Source organism: Lipophrys pholis, assembly GCF_963383615.2.
Source record: "Lipophrys pholis genome assembly, chromosome: 20".
In the NCBI taxonomy this organism is placed as follows: Eukaryota; Metazoa; Chordata; class Actinopteri; order Blenniiformes; family Blenniidae; genus Lipophrys; species Lipophrys pholis.
In genome coordinates, this window is record NC_137648.1 from 8,585,521 (window position 1) to 8,606,035 (window position 20,515).

A 20,515-nucleotide genomic window follows, 5' to 3' on the forward strand; every position below is an offset into this window, starting at 1 on the left:
TTTTTGCTACCTCAGTTTGAGTTGGCCGTCCACCCGAAAAGCCTGCTTTTCTGGACACAACATTAAAATGTGTCTCAGTAAGCATCATTCCTGTTCCCAAACTTGACATGGTGGTAGCAGCAAAAACAAGCAGTGAGAAAAAGATGTGTAGAAAAAAACCCCAAAGCTGGATTCCGTCTTCAGAGGCCTCAGGATCAGGTTTCTCTGTGAACAGCAGGCCATTTATCCAAAAATGTGGTTAAAACAGAATGCTGGGCTGTGACAGGGAGTAACACACATGTGCAGTAACATGTGTGTGTACTGTATATTTATAGTATGCATGCAAGTCTGTGTGCACATGTGTATATTTGTACTTCTTTGGTGGGGAGTCACATTGTGGAGGCTCAGTCCTTTTTTTGGGACAAATAGCAAGCCTCTATAACCCAGACCATTAACTTTTAGTATGACGATTATAGTAACTCGATGTAATGCCCTCCACAATGAAAGAAACATGGCCATCACTATGTGTGCTGCACTTTTCACCTATGAGACGTCGTCGTGGTCCGCATTTATTATTAGTGGTACATAACTACCATCTAGTGGTACTATATGTAACAACACCTCTATGGCGATCATTTGTTCACTTTCTCAATCCACTTGGAAGTCACTTTCATAAACTTTTGTGGACACTTTGAGCCAAGAGGTCTCATAAGTGGTGACAGAAAGCTGCCTAGTTGGAAACTAGAGTGATTTTTGCTTCACTGGCCATGAAGGAGAGCTGCCACATTATATCTTTCTGTGTTGTGTTTTCACGTTGGCCTCAACATCTGTGTGCTGAAAACTATCTCATCATCAACCTAAGTACAGTGTATCCATCATCGGACCAGGATTTCTTGACCATCTGGTTCATGGACTGGTGTTGCTGCAGTCCAGTTGTGTCGTAAATCTCTGAACTTGTGTCTGTGTTAGATCTCACTTCAAACACTGTTAAATGATGGACACAGGGTTACATTTCACCTGTTTTGTGGGCTTCTAGAACAAAGGAGTGTCACACTTTCATTTGAATAATGTGACTTTCTTGTTCGGTTGTTTGCCCCTTTGAATTTACAGACATGTTTGCTTTCTTCCTTTTGTGTATGTGTGTTCTTTTGATTGTATTTTTTATTTTTTTTTCAATCTTAGGTACGATTTTTAAAGCACAATTGTTATGTTACACCCATCATGAAACATTTAAGCAGTTTAAGTTGGTCAAAACAATTTGGAGACTTGCCAGAAGCATGATGAAGAAAAATCAGTTCACACTTCAGTGATGGTCAAATTTACAAAAATGTTCAACAACTGAACATCAAGATTATTTCAATGCACATGTTGATGGGAAAGAGAGATGTAAATATACTCTTAATATTTCTTAGATAACTAATCGGTTTAGAGAAAATATGAATCAGGCACAAATGTATATTAATTAAGGAAGCAATCGGCCATCAATAATCAGTGAAGAACTTTTGTTTCTCCTTGCAACTGGAAACAACACTTTAGCTTTCATCAGTCAGATAATATCTAACAAAAATATGTTAGACTTGTAAATACATTCTAGCTTGTTTGGGGCTAAAGGGGTTGACTTTTGTGGCTGCTATATAAGAACATGTTTCGACAAAATTACGATTTCAGCAAACATGTGAAATCTTGTCTGGCACTTTGGCGGTTTTTTTCCCATCATGAGAACTGAAGGTGGGTTGAGTGCCAACAGCAACATATTAACTATGTATAGCACAGTATACGCAGCAATGAAAACAAAGAGGAATCCCTTGGGTCAACATGATGGACCAGAATAAATGGTTTTCAGGGGGGGGGGGAAACACATCTCCATCAAAGTTCTGGGAAAATCATGTGGGAAAATATGCGTATTTTTTTCAAAGCCCTTCCTCAACAGCGATGTCAGTAACACTCCTTAAACATTTTGCTTGGATAAATATAACCAGCTGGCGAATAGTATATGTAACAGATACACCGTAGACACAAATTATTAAACCTTTTTATTGGAACGAATACAGTAAAAAGAGATTATGCATGAGGGTAAATTACTGAAGCAGGAAAATAAAACCCACTGACTTCAGGAATGTATAAAATGCCTTTGATTTCTATAATTTTAGCATAGGTGAAATACTACCTTTAAGGTTGGTGAAAACCTGAAGGCGATTATTAAAAATGTTCAAGGTTTTTTTTTTTAAATATGTTTCCTGCTCCACTAGAGGTCACTGTCTGTACGCTTTAAAGTCAACCTGCTGCATGTGTTCTTTAAAACAAGGTTTACTGCTGTGGGGGGTAAACTCAGTTCATTTTTAGGACTATGGTTATTTAGAGTATAATGACAACACATCTGGTTCACTTGAGTCCATTTAGACATCGTTCTGTGGAAAACTCCTCCTCAATGGATTCACCCAAGGTAAGGTATCAATGCTGACGAACACCGAAACTTGACTCCTTGTCCCGAAACTGTCATTACATCCTATCGCTGACGTACCTGTGCAAATGAATGTAATTGAATAATTTTTGACTTTTTTACAAATCTCAATTGCAATGAGTCACTGTCATCTCAAGGACACCCTGTGATCATCATCACCACCAGCACTCCTGACTCACAGTAAGAAGTTTCTGTTTTGGTGCATTTCGTGTGCATCAAATATATCAGTTACATAACAAACACCTCTTCATTGCCACATTTAATTCAATATTTATATTCAGTGAACTGAATTAGCTGAGTATGCAGTGTTTCTGGTGAATCCTCTGTCTCTCTGTTTCATGTTGCGTGCCAGCCAGGGGACTTATAGGAGCTGGATTAATGGAAACCTCGGACTCCTGAGTTTTAATTAAATACAAACATAAAATTATTATTTCTGGCAATTCAGAAACTGACCCGCTCTAGTGTATTGCAACATCACATCGGCACATATTCATGGTCATTTAATAAACCAGACCCACCACACGGAGCATATAATGTCTATTGAAGTCTCCAGCTGTTAGGCCAAACCTGTCAGGCCCTGAATCTTCAGGACCACCAACCTGGATTTTTTCATTAGGTGCTCATGGGGCAAGAAGTGATGCATTTTGGACTGCTTTTTCAAAGCGTTTCTGGTTAGCTGTAGCCGATCTGGGCTGACTACAGTAAAGGGCAGAGAAAAGAAAACGTGATCACGCAAGTGACGGGTCCAAAGTATGGCAAACAGTTGTAACCTATCCACATACTTAGCACAGTTTTCGTTCATGTGAAGAAACAGGTAAGCAACAAAGCTCTTTGATACCTGGATATTGTTTGGGAAACTGTGACAAGCAAAGTGGTCAATAACAACCTCAGAGCTTTAGAAATCAGCACAGAAACAACAAAACCGGAGCAGCAGAAATGCTACGGTCTGAGATCAATTTGGCAAAAATTCCCAGGCATGAAGATTTACCTGATACCAACTTCACCTGTTTGTATCTGCACAAGGCCACGGATTCATATTTCTGTCTCGAGTATTCAGACTTAAAGTCTGAAAGTTCTTGAAAGAATTGATTCAATTGGTCATAAAACAAGAAAATAATGCAAAGTATGAGTCAGGGTTTTTGTTTCTTGTGTTCTTTTTGAGATTCTGATTTGTCTCTGGCTCCTTGGCTCCTTGCCTCCTCTCCTCCTTGCCTCCTCTCCTCCTGTCTGATTGCTGTTCCCTGCCTTGATGTCTTTCACCTGGGCCTGAGGGTGTGAATTTCCGCACATGGTGGCTGTAGGGTTTATATTTGGCGTTGTTCTGTATGTTGTGGTTGTTGGTTTGTCTGTTTGTCTGTTTCTGGTTTCCTGTGTGGGCAGTGTCAGTGATTGGACTTTCCAGGAGCTCTTAGTGATCTTGTTGACTTTGGGTTTTTGCTTATTGGAACAAAATATGAGCTTTGTTACAGCGTTGTCTGATATATTGAGTCGTCCTCTGAGCCAAACCTAAAACGATGGCAACATTTTACTTCCCGTCCTTTTGATTTGTTAGTGGCAGAGGAATGAGCGGCTACTTAAAAACTGAATTAGACAAACAGTAGGTGAGAGTAAGTCATCAAGATGAAGTCCGCACACTACACCAAGACAAAGGAGGAGGAAATGAACAAAGATGACTCGAGAGAGAAAAATATAAGGTGGAGACCTTTTTGGTTCCATGACAAAGCGTCCTACTCAAGCTGAAAGTCTCAGGGGAAACATGGAAAACCAGAAAAGCACACACACTCATTTCCCCTCCGAGGCCACCAACTGCTCAATCCATGTGGTTGTTTTGGTTGTTTTTTTTTTTAACTCTAGGAGGGAACCTCTATTTCATGAGAAACTCCATTTAAGCACAGGAGAACATGTTAAATCTGCACGGGAAACCCCTAAACCAACCCCTGACTGAAACCTACTCTCTATGACGTGAGTCTAATTGTATGTTATTTATTTATGTAAAGCACCTCTCCACCAATGCAAATTCATTTAATTTGCAAATATGGCAATGAAGATCTTGGTGACTCTCCCATTCTTCCACTCTTCTCGTCGGTTGTCACCTGACAATCAAACAATTTGCTTATGAGGTTGCTTGGAGTATTATTGTGTTTGTGTGACAGTATGTCCATCCAACACTGAACACCAAAGTGAATAAACAACAATGAAAGAAAGATAATCATTTTTTTTGTTTGCTTGAGTTTGACAGAATAATGGTAAACATATTTTACTTACCGGTATATTTATACAAACGACAAAGAGGCACCTGCTCATATAGACATGACACTCCATGTCAAACCAAACCAAACTGGGCGTGTGCAGTGTATGGTAAGTAACACCACCCCTTGTGTCAGTGACGACTCATTTGTGATGATAGCACTGTGAAGTGGGTGTGCAATTGGTAAGTATGCACATGAAAAGGAAGTTGACGGTGTGGGAAACTTATCAGTGACATTCTTGAGAAAAGAAATTCACTAAAGGCGGAACGAAAATCGGCATGTACTTCACATTCCAGGGAACCAGCCAGACCTGCGAACAGTATTTTTTAAAAGCTTTTACTGTTCTGGGACCTGCTGTACGAGAACTGTTACAACAGTTGAACAACTTTCAAGACCTGACCTGGCTGGACTAATTTTTAATATTTTTTTCATTAAGGACCTGGCTGAAGACAATGTTTAGCACTGACTGCTCTCTCTGGCGCTTCTGTGAAGACTTGTTAAATGGACTATAAGTTTACAGCTGGTTTTGACTCCACATACAGCGGCGTCAACCGTACACCAGGAGAGGGCCCAGTTTGACAAGAAATCGGTGTTTGTCTTTGTGTTACAGTCTTTCTATTATTGATTACTTTTCTGGTGTTCATTTCTAGAAGTGTTGTACTTTGAATTGAAGCCGTGTCTCTAAGTTTGACTTTGTTGAAAGTGCTTTCAGAAAGAAAAACAAATTAAGGAAGTGAAAAGTGTTTCAGGAAAACTAAAACTGTACCCTTGTTAGTGAAATTAATTCATATAAACAGGTTTTTACCACAGGTGTGAGATCATCCGTTCACCTGACAAAGCTAAAGCAGGTTGTTCCAAAAGAAAGAAAACCGGTCTGGTTGCTCTTGCATGAGGGACATCTTTTGACTTGCAAAGAGACAGGCAGGAAGCAGAGCTGTAGGAGAGCCGTTCACGTTGGATTATCATAACAATGTTGAAAAGGTTCTTCAAATTTGTGGCATTATTTGGTCTCTGCGGTCTTCTTTGTTTTGCTGTGGCTGTATACTACAGAAACAATGGTACAACGGGCGTATACCCGGTGTTACATGGAGGCAAACAACATTCCACGGAGATACATGAAGCTGTCCAGAACCTGTCAGGAAAAGGCACCAAAGAACAGCCAGCAAATGGTGACAAAACAATCAACATGTCAATGTCAGGGAATATTTCTCTGGGACCCTGCCCTGTGAACCCACCAGGACTTGTGGGTCCTCTCCGGGTGGAGTTTAATGTGATCCGGACTTTGGAATACGTGAAGAATGCAGTCAGTCCTCTTGAAGTAGGAGGAAGATACAGACCAGCAGACTGTGTCTCTAAGCATAAGGTAGGTGAATGAGCAAAGAGGAAAATTAAACACAAAGAATAATTGTGGAAAACTTGGTAAAAGTGTTTATGTGAAGTCAAAACAAAAACTACATCAGACTCCTACAGTACAAGCAAAATTTTTCAGATCTGTATGATAATAAGAAATAAAAAAACAAACAATATTGACTTTTTTAAACGTACACACAAGCACATCACAAACAGGTGAAATTAGCCTGCCGCTAGTTTTTTGTATCTCATATGTAACATCCACACCATTCTTCAGTGAAGTTAAGCTTACTGATGTTGAAAGAGTTTACCATTTTTTACACTTTATCAAAAGGTTATCTTTGTTTATCAAGAGGCATTCATGATGTGGTGATCTATCTTCATTCTTATTTGTTTAGGTGGCAATTATTGTTCCATTTCGAAACCGGCATGAGCACCTGAAGCATTGGCTTTATTATCTCCACCCCATATTGAAGCGGCAGCAGTTGGACTATACTATATATATCATCAACCAGCATGGAGATGGAATATTCAACCGAGCGAAACTGTTGAACGTGGGGTATGTTGAAGCACTGAAGGAATACGACTATAACTGCTTTGTGTTCTCTGACGTGGATCTGGTTCCTCTCAATGACCGGAACATTTACACGTGTTATGACCAGCCAAGACACTTGGCTGTGGCTATGGACAAGTTCAACTTCGAATTACCCTATGCTAGCTTCTTTGGTGGGGTTTCCTCGATGTCCAAGCAACAGTTCGAGAAGGTTAACGGATTCCCAAACACCTTCTGGGGCTGGGGCGGTGAGGATGATGACATGTACAATCGAATCATCTTCCAACACATGTCCATTTCTCGTCCTGACTTGGTGACTGGAAAATACAAGATGGTAGTACATGAGAGAGATTTGCATAATGAGGTCAATCCAAAGAATCCTGACAAACTGGCACATACACGGTCGAACATGAATAAAGATGGGCTCAATACCCTCAAATACAAAGTCATGGAAATCCAAAAGGAGCTGCTGTATACTTTTATCACAGTGGATATTGATGCTCCGCCTGGCTGAATAATGGTATTAACCTCTGCTCATTGTTGGTGGATTCGTCTTTACGTATCGATACCTCTACAGTGGTTACTGCTCATGTTTGTTCTCCCTCCTGGGTTTTTCAATATTTGCTGAGAATGACTGAGAAAGACGTCTGTGTACCTATCTGTCGGGTTCTGTGCTGATGATGTTGTGTAATATATAATATGAACTTCTTCGATATGAAGAACCAACTGCTTTCAATCAATCAACCCTTACATAAAAAGAATTATTGAAAAAAACAAATGTGGAATATGTAGTTTTAGGCAAAGAAATATGTTTATATATAAACGTCTGGAAACATGCTACAGGAATATGAATGCGCTGACTTTAAATAGAAACTATTCATTAAAGGAACTTGGACAATGGGAAACCTGTAAATAGCTTTTTTTTCTTTATTGTTTGAAAGTTACTTGCCTCTGTATTAACTGTTATAGTTTGGATTTTTGATACTGTTGGGAAACATTGAGGGTGACCAACCTGTCTTTTTTATATTTTTTGTTTTGTTTTGTTTTTTGGGGGGGGGGGGGGTGAACACAACTGAGAATATCTAATCTAGTCCCACTCGATTGGATCCCATTATGTGACAAAAATGTCTCATGTTTCATTTTTTATATACAAAGTAAAGTTTTAGGTTGTTCTATTCAGCGGATCTAAGCTTTACAGATAATACCGGAAATAAAGTTTGATCATATCGTCATAATGTGTAGTGGTCTGTGTTCTAATGTTAAACACATCAAGGTTGCCTTCAACAGAAAGATAATCTAGCTCTGTGTGCCGAAATACCTCTTACTTGAGGTTTCTAGGGAGTTGCCATAACCTGAGTAAGATGCTGCATTTCACATCTACAGGTTGTCTTCCAAGTTTTGTTCTTCTCCATATGCAGAGTATTTTCTGGAAACGAGTATATGTGAGCATCTCAGGGGGTCATAGAAACATGACCCGACAGCCTAGTCAAGCAGACGACACTTTAGAAAGCCTATATGACAGCTTACACACCACGCTTCAGTACATCTATACATACAGTATGTACAGGCCTCCAACAGGCTCAACCTCTAAATAAATATTTTAGCATTGTTGCTCTAGTTAATGATTCCCCACAAAGTAATAGTTTGCAGGGTTGCATGCAAGCAAACTATAATAAAGATAATATGATTTTCAACCAAGTTGTATCTTGCATTGATTCTTAGAAATGAGGAAAGTTATTTTATTAAAAGAAGTTAGGAAAATGTTTAGCACGTCGCAAAAAGTCCCCATACTAATTCAGTTGCACATGAATATAAATTAAAAAAGTCCTCATTTCATTTCATTCTATTATTCATCAGACTATGACAACATTCTCTCCCATCTTGTGATTGAATAGTTCTGTTGCACATTATTTCCCATGAGCTCTCAATCACCTGTGTGGTATTGTCTGTGCTGTCACAAAAGTGATTTGGAAGCATTTTGTAATGAGGGTCATTTCATGCATGAACTTTAACCTTAATTTGACCTTTTATAAATTCATTAGATACATTAGACCTCTGGATACAGGACCATGCCCCTTTTACAAGAAGCCCCCATATGTTACAAAATTGATTAGCACCCCCTACAAACCTTCTGATCGACTCTACAATTTAGTTTTCGGGGCTTGAATAATGTTCTTCTCTCACTATCTGGAAGAAAAGCCCTGATCTACCTGAGGGAGAAATCGTTTTGGCTTATCATTTCTAACGTCCTCATTGATATTTAATCTCTGTTTGAAATGTTGTATGTATATAGCTCATTGTGTATGAATATTATCAATAATATGTAATGAATTTAGTTTTAATTCAGCTCATCAATACCTTCTCTGCCGGTCCCCGAGCATAGTCTGTTATATGTGGAGTGGCACTATGTTTTTTGTGTGACTAGAAATGAATAGATTACAGACCAAATGTTTCACTTTTCTCAAACTATAAAAGTAGGCTAAATGTTTAGCGCCAGTTTAGGAGAAAATAGATTTTCATGTTTTACCGAGTTGTGCTTTACTTTGTGTCACATTGCACTGCGTACTGTTGTCCTCACACAGAGTCAAATCCTACTTCTGGTAATGAATTATTTACAAGTGGGGACTTTACGCAGCATCGCCCAGAGAGCTAATGTGACATAATACAAAGAAATGTGAGAAAGTATAGGAATGAGGACAAACACACTTGTGAAAAGAAAATGATGGTCCCGGGCGTGTTCCCATGTGGCTGTGAAGGTGACATACCTTCTGCACACTTTCATGCAGAGGATGTGTGCTGAAGTTGAGAGCAAAGTATTTGTATTTTTATTCTCCATCCTGTTGATGGGGTTGTTACACTATCAAACCAGAAGGAATGATATTGAGGCTGTGAGCATGTATGCATGGGTAAAAAAAAACAACCCCAAATAGAAATCATGTCTCCATATTTGAGTATTTTCAACATGTAGGTTAGTGGGTGCTCATTTGTCTTACTGCACCAGTTCGACTCCAATCACGTCTCTCGCACAGTGTGTCAGAAACCCCCCCACCCCCCAAACACTCTCCCATCCTCTTCCGTGCCCAGCCCCCTTTTTTCATTGGTTGACCTAGTGGAGTTACTATGGGAACGGCTGTGGAGAGGCTGCCATCCAGAATGTGGGGTACAGCTTTTGAATGGTTTTCCATCTGACACACATACACACACACAAACACAAACACACGCGGCACATGGGTACACATTCATATTTCAAGGCCAGCTCATGACATAAGAGGGGAATTAGTGAGAACTTGAAAATTATACATTTGGTGTGTTTACAGGTTTTGATTTATGTCTTGTGCAATTGTCTGATGGTGGTCAGTCACTGGCACTCCCATCACTTCTATTCAAAAGTAAAACAGCATTATTTCACAACCATAAAATGCCTTTAGACCGTTTTATTTACACCACTTAAAATATAACATTCAACAGTAGCATTCATTAACAAACAATAGCAATTGTTTTTAGGGTTTATACTAGCAGCCCTCACTTCCTTCATTACTAACTTTCCTAACTTCGTCATTTTGCTCATGTTTCCTTTTAGCTCCTGTTTTAGCCTTAGATTGTCCCTCACTGATCAAGTTTTAGTCCAAATGGGCACTGGCATGCTAGTCCTTAATTTAAACCATGACTGTCGCAACATTAAGAAAATATTACTCATTTATATCTTGTGCTAATTATTAGGACATCAGATATTGTATATACATAAATGCTGAGTCAGTGTGATATTCTCTGATTCAGCTGTTGTTACACTTATATCACTGCCACTTGTAGCAGCCGTTTTGGAAAACGTACACAAACTAAATAAAAGCTTCATTTATAACTAGTGAAGCCAAATAAACCCTTACGTGAACACTAGAAACTTTATTCTCCCCTATTTTGTTCTGTGTAGTTCCCCATGACTGCCTCCCTTGTCCTTCTCTCCGCTGCTTTGTGTAAGAACTTTGTTGTTCAGCACTAAAAGCTCCCTGTTGTGCAATAACACCAGATTTATGCACCAAAACAAACCCTCTCACACAGAAGCAAACATGACTCGCACTGAGAAGGAGATCCCACATACACAGCACCCAAGCAGCAGATTAATGATGAGATCAGCTGACACGGGCACACGCGCACCAGCACGCACCGCTCTCACTGTCAGCATCCTGGGCTTTGATGTGGTGGGGCTGGTATGGTCTTACGTAAGCTTTTTACATAAACCTCAGTGTGCAGAAACAGAGCGAGGGAGCTGGATGGGGGGGGGGGGGGGGGGGGGGGGGGGGGGGTGGACGACTGCTGCACCATTACAAAGGGGATTCGCACTGCACCAATTCCTCCTCCCACTCCACATGCATCCACACACACCCACGCCACGACATACAGTCAGAGCTTTTTTCTAGCAACATGTGTTCTACTTGAACAAGGACAACATCTGTGTCATTTATATTAAGGATGCCCAGGAACACTCAAGCAGGTTTCTAGTCCCACATGAGCATCTGTCTCCTTTTGTCATCATGCTGAGCTGTGTGTCCCTGTCTCTTTGTGTGTCTCCTCCCTCGAGAGACCCAGAGCAGACGATGACACATCTATCAGGCTTTCAGCTCAGTAGTCAATAAAACATATTGATCATCTATTACACCCTAAGCTAAACCAACCCGATCTCTAGGTGCAGTAATCCAACAGAAACGCCACACAACAACAAAAGCAGCTCTCCTTTTCCGAGATGCTCTTTGGGGATTTAAGTCACCGGGATGTGGGGGTGGAGCGACACATGGAAGGACACGAGGAAAGAGCCATCTCACAATAGTGTAATAAAAAGCTTGTATTGTTGTGTAAATGTGTTCACAAAGAGTCCAGAGTTCCTGTATCAGCGCAAATCGTTTTATTAATTAAAAAATGAAAAGTGGAAAGATTTCACACTGTAAACAAATGGTAACAAAATTAAGGAAAATATAATGTGTCTTCTTTTTGTCACAGCAAATGATCACACAACGGCCTAGATCTTGAATTCAAAAAGAAAAATGGAGAAAACACAGGTGGTGGCTTCAGGGTTATGTGTATTCCAGTGTCCAAGGTCAAAGTACCCCATGTTAAAAATTCAATTTTCACTGTGTCATAATGGGAGGAAGTGGAGGATCAGTCAAACTCTATGAACACACAGACTTTGACAAGTCAAAAAACAACAAAACAAGAAGGATGCACAATTTGAACAAAACTTGCTAAACACAGGATGCTTAATGATGAGTCCTCACCTCATTCATGGATCCCTACCCTCGATTAACTTGAGCATGTATATCATTTGTCTGGTGACACTACAGTCTCTCATTCAAAAAGTAAAGTGATGACTTTTTCATTCTACGACCACAATCACAACAGTTTCTTAACATACCAACAATGTCTTTAAAAGTTATGAGCCATTTCAACAATCTTTTTGCATCAGATCACACGCCTAAGTCAGTCAGTGAAAAGAGTGACTGTGACTAAATGCAGACTAACTCAAAAGCAATGAGCACAACATAAGCAGAAAAAAGAACATGAAGCAACCATTCTCTGACTGCCCTTTTGGTCTGGAAGCATCACCATTAAAGATCTGAAGTCACGTCACACCATTTGTCTGCCAAACGACAATCAAGACATTCAATTCGATTCAAAACAACAGCAATCGGGAAAGCCATCTGAAACTGCAGCAGTGTTGTTGATCAACTATTGCATTTTCAAATGAGCAGGAAAAATGTAATAAACTAAGATGACCTTCCAAATGTCATTGCGAGCCTTGTGGTTTGGATTAGAGAAAACTCACATCATCTTTTTCTATGAAGAGTTGATGACAATCCCTTAGAGGGAACAATCTTCTCCTTGTAACTTGTCTAATTAAATCAATGACAAAGGCCTTATAGGATTTCAATACACCCCCTCATTTTTTTTAAAACAAGTGGTGCTTTGCAAGGCGACACGCACTGTGCAGCAGTCTGCATCAGGGACCTAGAAAACAGTCAAATCCACAATTTTTCTTGCCCCCACAAAAGAGGGACAACAAGGAAATCAGACCCATGAGAACACATATATTGTATATAACAAGCTACATTCAAACTCAAACAGAGCTGTGGTGATTCTTAGAAATTAAGTTGTACAATTTTTATTAGTACAAGATCCAGTAGAAGAACGGCAAAAGGCTCAGTTCTGACTTAGCATTAGTTTAAAAAAAAAAGAAAAAAACAGCTGTGCATTAACCTCTGGCTCTTTGAAACTGCCTGTTATATAAAAAGGACGCCTCCTTGCCATCCTCACACATCAGCCTAAACAGTATGCTTGCAGAGAAGAACAGAAAGCGAAGTTGTAAAGCTGGTGCAATCACAGTTTAAGATCCGTGCAGAATGATTCAGTAGGGGTTAACCTGTATAAACAGGATGATATCCAGTGACGAAGACAGTACTATCTGGAAAAGAATAGGTTTGTGCACGTGTCCTCAGAGAAGAAAGTCGTCCAGTGTCGCTACAAAGACAAAGCCAAAAACTGAACAGTGCCTGTAAAAGATCCTTCAGCATTAGATGATGTTCCCTGACCGTTTGTGCCCTGGATCTGTGGCACTGCATGCAGAGAGCAAGAGAAAGAAGTGCGTGTGTGTGTGTGTGTGTGTGTGTGTGTGTGTGTGTGTGTGTGTGTGTGTGTGTGTGTGTGTGTGTGTGTGTGTGTGTGTGTGTGTGTGTGTGTGTGTGTGTGTGTGTGTGTGTGTGTGTGTGTGTGTTTCAGTGCAAGGGTTCTCCCCAAGTCGAGTATTGCAGTAGTTTTGCAGGTTTCTGTTGGTAATCAAACAGTTGTAAATCCCAGAGATTGACATCCGATTCATGTAGGAGGGTACACGTGACGTCCAAATGCAGCAGGTTGAAGCCAAATTCAGTCATTTCATTAAAAATAAACATGAAAGTCTTTTCTTTTTTTTTTCTTTTTTTTTAAATGGATGTGACCACTTAAAATACCAAAAGAATTCTGTGGTCATTTTGAGCTATTTTGCTGTGTTGTTGTTGCAAAGTAGGTGCTCTTAGTGTTACAGATTCCAGGTTTCTGTGTATATTTGCATGTAGAATCCCGTCATCAGTATTCAAAGGAAAATATGATCCGAAATATAAATTAGCCTAACAAAAAATGTGTGATTCTTTAGGCTGTCGATCCTAATAAGACTCACTCATACTGCCTATGAAATCATGACTGTGTTTTTCTTTAACTTTGGCTCTAAAATCAGGGGATTAGGAGGTCATTTTTCACAGGTTAAAATAATAATAATAATAATAATAATAATAATAATAATAATAATAATAATAATAATAATAATAATAATAATAATAATAATAATATAATAATAATAAAAAAACTTTAATTGGATTAGGTCCTTATGAGCAAATTGAGTTATCCATTGGGAAAAAGGTGCTCAGGTTTCTTTTACAGTCGGAGTAGCTGTCAAAGCTTCAGCAGATCAGACAACTTTCTTGGAACTTGCAGGGTGAATGTGTCTACTGCCAGTAAACAGATTGTCAATAATCAAGCTCCAGTCAGCGATGTGAAATGTTAACCCAGGTTTTGGAGTCTCCTTGTGACTTTCTCAAGTGAACAAACCCGCTTATTCAAGTCTCGCCCCACATAAGCCCTCCAAAAAAAGAAAGAATGGGAGCTTTTCAGATTTTAGAGTTTTAGCGGAATTTGTAGACCATTAACTCTGCAGTTCAACATTTTTCTTAGTCTGGGAAATCTTTTGGCTCCACATAAGGAACAGTGTTGCAATGTGCACTGAAGTCCAAAGGTTAGAAGGTGAGAATCGCCCTTTACTTCTTGTGGGAAGTCCCTCTGGCTGTGCTGCTGGCTTTGTTTCCAGACCGACGAACGGGCACCTTGGATACAGGGATTCTGGTACGAGCTGGGGCGGGTGCTTGGGTCTTTGGTGGAGGGGATTCAGCCTCGAGAACAGAAGACAGGGCTGACTGGCTTGCTGAGTGGGGAGGTGGGGTTTTACTGCTGCTTATCGGGATTTTGGAATCCCGGGGAAGGCTGGCGCTTCCTTTCATTGAGCGAAAGGAGGAGGAGGAGGAGGAGGATGGGGGACTTGTTTGGGAGGTTGGGCTCATTCTGTATTCGGTGGATGGAGAAGGAGTACTGTTTAGCTCTTCATCTTCCTGTTGATCCTCTCCCTCCTCCTCTGGATCATTATAGAGGTCATACAGGTGGTCCCCTGAGCAGCTGTCACGTGACAGAGCCATCTTCTGGTTACGCTGTAGCCCGGTCTCATCGGGTGTTGCTGTAGGTGTAGCTGAGGGTGTGTCCCAGTAACCCTCATCACTGAGTGGCTCTTTGTCACTCGGTGATATAGGGAGACGACCATGTGCATGAGGAAGGGGAGGTTTGGCTGTGCGGCTTGCTGCTCCACCAACTATTGGAATCTTACTGAGCCCCAGTGCCTTCACCTGGGGTACCTTCCTCTCTATGCTCCTGGAGGTTGCAGGGAGGTGGCTGGCAGTAGGGTTGGAGCGAGGGGGGTATGTTGAAGTAGGGGTGGAGGATGAAGGCTGATGTGATCGGGGCAAGGCTGGGGAGTTGTCTCTTGTAGAGGGCAACATGTGCCAGAGCCCCTGCATGTCAGCATCATCCACCCCTTCTGGACTTGCCATTTCCTCCCCTCCACCCATGTAGGCCACCACACCACTACCAGCTGGCTGCTGCTGTGGTGGAGGAGGTGCACGGATGCGGGCTGGGAGAGAGGCAGATGCTGAGTGTGTGGAGACAGAAAACATAGTTTGGGTCAACTGAGGTGGTATGGAAGGTTTCGAAGGGGAACCACGAGATGCTGTGCTGGTCATAACAACAGCTCTCCCAATACCTGCTCCCACACTCCCCCCTCCTCCGCCACTGCTGCTGCTACTGGTGCCACTGCCCCCATTACCCACCGGCACCTCTTCGTCTGCGTCGGCAATAATGTCGCCACAGCCTGTCAGTGAATCAAAGCTCTTGAGGGATGTGACATCAGTGAAGAGTAGAGAGCAGAGGCGATCTACTGAAGGCTCTGAAGGTGGGTCCCCCGTGCTGCACCGATCCAAAGGCGGTGTTGCAAGGGAGGGTGTGAGACTGGAAATTGAAGCTTTGGCTTTTTGCACCGAAGGATGAAGTGGCGAATCAGTGGGTGTGTAAGGGAAGGGCGAGTCTGGCTCGCCAGATGGCCCTGGCATGACTACACAGTGTTGGGGTGTCATGATAACACTAGTGGTGGCTGTCTCTGTTGCTCGAAAGTTAGGTTCCGCTTCTGCATTCCCACAGTCCTCCTGAAGATGATGCAGAGGTGGTTCGAGGGTGAGAGTAATGTCTTTTACCTTTTCAGAGTCTGCAGGATCCCCGTCCTTCTCTTTCTTACCTTCTAACTCCTCTGCCTCTCCTTCGTTTGTTTTGTCTTTACGTCTCCATCGCATGCTGCTAAAAAAGCCCTTCAGGCCCCTCCCTCTTCTTACAAGTCCCGCCCCTCCATTTTCACTTGACCTAAAACTCCCACGTCGCAGAAGAGAGAAGAAACTCAGCGATTTACTGAGGGACCTCACCGGCCCCACCTCCAGGCTTACGTGGCCCTCCCCTCTCTGTCCATCAGCATCGTTAGATCCCGTTAGTCCATCGTGGGTTTTGCTCCTTACAAGCTCCACTGATGCGGCCGAGCTGTTCCCATTCTCAGAATTCCCATTGTTTCCACTGTTTGCAGCTGCTTTGTTCCTGAAGGAGAAAAAGCTGGCCATTCCAGAGCCCGTGCGCCGCTTTCCGAAGAGTTTAAAAGCAGCTTTGTTGATTTTCCCGGTTGGCTGGGGGTCACACTGGGGGACCGCAGGAGGCTCCACACACTCCGACTGCACCTCCATTATCCAGCGCTGTGTTGCTTCCACTCTATCGTCTTCTTCAAGCTCTCAAGCAGCCTTTCTATCCTTCCTCCACATACACTCACCCTCTCTCTCTCTCTCTCTCTCTCTCTCTCTCTCTCTCTCTCCCACACACTCTGGTTATCTGGCTCCCTCTCTCTCCCTCCACCCTGCTGTCTGGTCCTCTTTCACTCCCACTCTGACTTGCTTTAACGCCTGCCTGCTGGTTTTCTCTGTCTGCCTCTCTCCCTCCCTCCCTCCCCTCCCGTTCTTTCCCTCTCCCCTCTCCCCTCTCCCCTCTCCCCTCTCTCTCTCTCTCTCTCTCTCTCTCTCTCTCTCTCTCTCTCTCTCTCACAAACACACACATGCATGCTGGGTGCTGCGCCTCACTGTATCCATGGCAACTGGGTGGGCTAAGCAGCTTTCGTCAACGTTGGCGGGGTGCCAGTGTCTGTCCTCCACTCCCTCCCCCATCCTTTTCCTCCTCTCTTCCTCCACCTTGCCTGTCACAGATGCACTGCTTGCTCTTTTCTTTCTAAATGTTCATCAGTCATGGAGCTCTCCCACCTCAATATGTTTGTCTCTGTGTGTGTAGCGTAGGCCTTCTGAGACAAATCAAACAACGCACACACTCGCACCCCCCCCCCCCCCCCACCCCCCAGTGCATTATAACGGATTAGACATGAGTTTAGTATGTTTATGTGAGCCTTCTCAATGGGTCATGAGACCCAGTGGAAAGTTATAAAAACAGCTTGCATACTTGTTTATATTTGACCGTTATGCATATCTTTAGATCTTGGACCACGATGGCCTGAAAAATGTATCAAGAAAGCAGTAACTTTTGTACATCAGCAATTTCCTGTTACATCCAGGGAGGTAAATCATATCTAAGCTTTGAATAAACAGTAGCTTCACGTGATAAAATTGATTGCCATGGCTTCCCTCGTGAAGTTCTTTTTGCATTTGTGTGACTTTTTCTGTGTGTGCGCGAGTGTGAAAAAGCTCATAGCAAATGAGAATAATCGCATCAGATTCTTCAATTAGGGGGACTCAAGTACAGGCCCTGCTGATCAACAGTATAATCAGGCTTAAGCTGGGATATGGATTTAGAAACAAAACTATTCCAGTATTGTTGTGCTTGCACACACACACACACACACACACACACACACACACACACACACACACACACACACACACACACACACACACACACACACACACACACACACACACACACACACACACACACACACACACACACACACACACACACACACACACACACAATACAGCTTGGGCCAGACATATAGGCCATATGGCCTGGACCCCTCTTCCATATGGATGATCAGGACCAGGCGTCTGGAAGCTGTGTCAACACATCTAAGTGGCCTGTCATCCTAAATCAGTTTGCATTTGTTATTTTGTTTTATGTATTGGAGTGTACAATGTTTTTTTTGTTTAGCTCGACTGTTAGCACACACCTTGGCAACCAGCGGCGTTTCTTTGAGCAACTAGAACAGTTAACTGTTTACCAGCTGGTGGAAAAGACACAGCTCAGCTTCCACTTGTTGCCTTTTATTACTCTCTTTCATAACTTGGAATAAATATGTCATTAAACTATTTTATAAATGTAAAAATTAACTCTCATGAGATTAATGAGGGTTTTTAGCATAAAAGTCGATCAAAGTAAAATGATTTTGAATCTGTAAGTGTGTCTCAAAGCTTTTTTGTTTTTTGTTTAAACAAAAATACATCTTTACTTACATTCACACACATATCCACATGTGCTCATGAACGCACACACATACAGACACACAGTTTAACCATTTTGCAGGCATGAGTTTGATCCACTATGAGCGCTCTTTTTGCAGCTTAATTCATCCACACAACCCTTTATATATCTCCCTAATACCCCGACCCAATTTCAAACCTCCCTCTCCTCCTTCCCTTCCCTCCCCTTCTCCTTTCCGATCTCCTCCTCCTCCTCCTCCTCCTCCTCCCTCCCCTCCTCTGCCGCCTCCTCATCAGTAGCTTTAGGCACAGACTCTCCTCTTCCAGCCCACTGCTATCAAACAATGTCTACATTCATGAGCCCAAGGCGACACACATACACCCACACTTCCACAGACGAGCTCACACCCACACAAACACATCTTAAAGGGCTTCCCCAGAGTGAAGCGATGTAGCATATCTTCCTTACGCTTGTCCCTCGATGAGAAAGACAATCTGTCCAGCTTGCCCCCGCCAGTTGGTCACAAAGCCAGGCTGCTTGCTGGTCCATCGGAGAGTGTGCAGGTTTTCAGGTGCGTCACATATTGAGGCAGAACGCCCAACAGTCAGGCAGGTTGGGTTCAACTGGATTCACCTGAGGCAGACTCAGAGCAGCAGATGGTTGGTGGATTGATGAGTGAAGACTGAGGACGGAGTAGCCTCAGTTATCAAATGATCAGACAAAGGATTTTGTTTTTGCTCCGAGGGTGGAAGTGTCCATTATAATACTACTTGAGGCATTCAAACATCTGTAAATTATTGAAGCAAGTGCCCACAATACGGCAGTAGTAACATATGATACGATGAAGGCCATTTTCATAAATCTTGCTCTGTATATGAAGGATTTTACAGAGCTGCATTCACAAGGATTTAATAGGAAAGTATCAGAGCTAGCTACACTTTGAAAATATGTGTTGCAAATTATAATATAGTTCACCCGACACCTCCCCAGATTCACCAGTTCCGTGCTTGTAAAAAGCAACATGTGCTCCCTTCGCAAGGCTAATTGTTCATTTCACTGTTTTTACACTGCAACAAAGAACAAAGATAGATGCACACATGCAGCAGAAGCAGGCACAGAGTGTGATACCACCCCTCCACAACCCTCTCTGTCTAAATAGGGTTCCCATTTCAGCCCCCTGAGTGAAGCTCAGCACTAAGTGGGACAATTAGAGGACATTTCTTTCTCCGTATCACTTACTCTCACTGTGGTGTCTGCTGATAGAGCTCTGTGTGCATGTGTGCACCGTTTGCTCCGTGAATGCACCCAATAAAATTTTTAAGTCTTTATCCTGAGCTAATAAGAACTTCAAGATGCTTTTTTTAAGTGCATAAAAGTTTTCTTGTGCGTAAATGGCAGATAGCAGATTCGTGAATAATTCACTTGGGTTACTTGGCAAAATGATAAAGCCTTACTGTTACAGAGCTCCAAACATCTCTACTGCCATAATGCTTCCTTATATGCAAACGAAATAGAAGAATTTAGTTCACCCCAGGCAACTTCCCAGGGAAGCAAATACTTTCGAGGCAAAGCATCAGCTGCAGATTAGTTTGGGGTTTGTTTGTTTTTTCACACAGAAGCTTCATTTTTGTCTTTGGATTATTAGCGTTGTACCATACTTTTCCCACTTGTTTCAGGTGTCCTTTGTCTTAATTGTGTTCACTAATATCAGATGTATTTGTCCCTATGTCTTGTCATCAGTTCACACCGATCAATTTGTTTTTCCCCTTTTTAAAAGGTTTGGTTCATGTATTTACCCACTTGTGCACTTCCGCTATCAGAATAGAATAGAATAGAATAGCACTTTATTGTCACTCTGGAGCAATGGTGAAACAGTGTTAGCAGCAGTGAAATTTCGTTACAGCAACCTCAATGGCTCTCACAGCCTGCGGGTAAAAGCTGTGTGAGGCGGTTTGTTTTTGTCTTTAGTGCCCAGTATCTTTTACCGGAGGGGAGGGGGTCAGAACAGGTGGTGTCCAGGGTGGGTGGTGTCATTTGAGATGGATGTGGCCTTCTTCTGAAGTCAGCTGGTGTAGATGTCTTATAAGAGAGGTAGTGTGGACGAACCCAATGATTTCCTCAGCCTTCCTCCAGGTTCCTCTAGTCCTCTGCAGCGCCGCTGGTGAACCACACCATTCAGCAGTATGCCAGGAGGCTCTCGATGGTGCTTCTGTAAAAGTTCACCAGCAGGGGTTGAGGGAAGTGAGCCTGCTTTAACTACCTGAAGAAGAAAAGTCTCTGGTGTGCCTTCCC

At 42.2% G+C, this 20,515-nt stretch overlaps 2 protein-coding genes across 2 annotated transcripts; one reads left to right on the forward strand and one right to left on the reverse strand.

The window, feature by feature from the left end:
• Positions 1–4,943: 4,943 nt before the first annotated feature.
• Positions 4,944–8,278, forward strand: LOC308125782 (beta-1,4-galactosyltransferase 1-like). Its single transcript, XM_080489770.1, has 2 exons — positions 4,944–6,052; positions 6,438–8,278. Exons 1-2 carry the CDS (start codon positions 5,660–5,662, stop codon positions 7,104–7,106), a joined length of 1,062 nt encoding a protein of 353 aa, XP_080345896.1. The 5' UTR covers positions 4,944–5,659; the 3' UTR covers positions 7,107–8,278.
• Positions 8,279–14,424: 6,146 nt separating this feature from the next.
• amer2 (APC membrane recruitment protein 2) lies at positions 14,425–16,491 on the reverse strand (the record flags this gene model as incomplete). The annotated part of the gene is made up of 1 exon (XM_080489773.1): positions 14,425–16,491. One exon carries the CDS (start codon positions 16,489–16,491, stop codon positions 14,425–14,427), a length of 2,067 nt encoding a protein of 688 aa, XP_080345899.1.
• Between the last annotated feature and the right edge of the window lie 4,024 nt (positions 16,492–20,515).

Coding starts and splice junctions, on each gene's coding strand:
- LOC308125782 (XM_080489770.1), top strand. CDS start 5,660: ATGTTGAAAAGGTTCTTCAAATTTGTGGCATTATTTGGTCTCTGCGGT. Junction 6,053..6,437: donor ACTGTGTCTCTAAGCATAAG/GTAGGTGAATGA, acceptor TTATTTGTTTAG/GTGGCAATTATTGTTCCATT.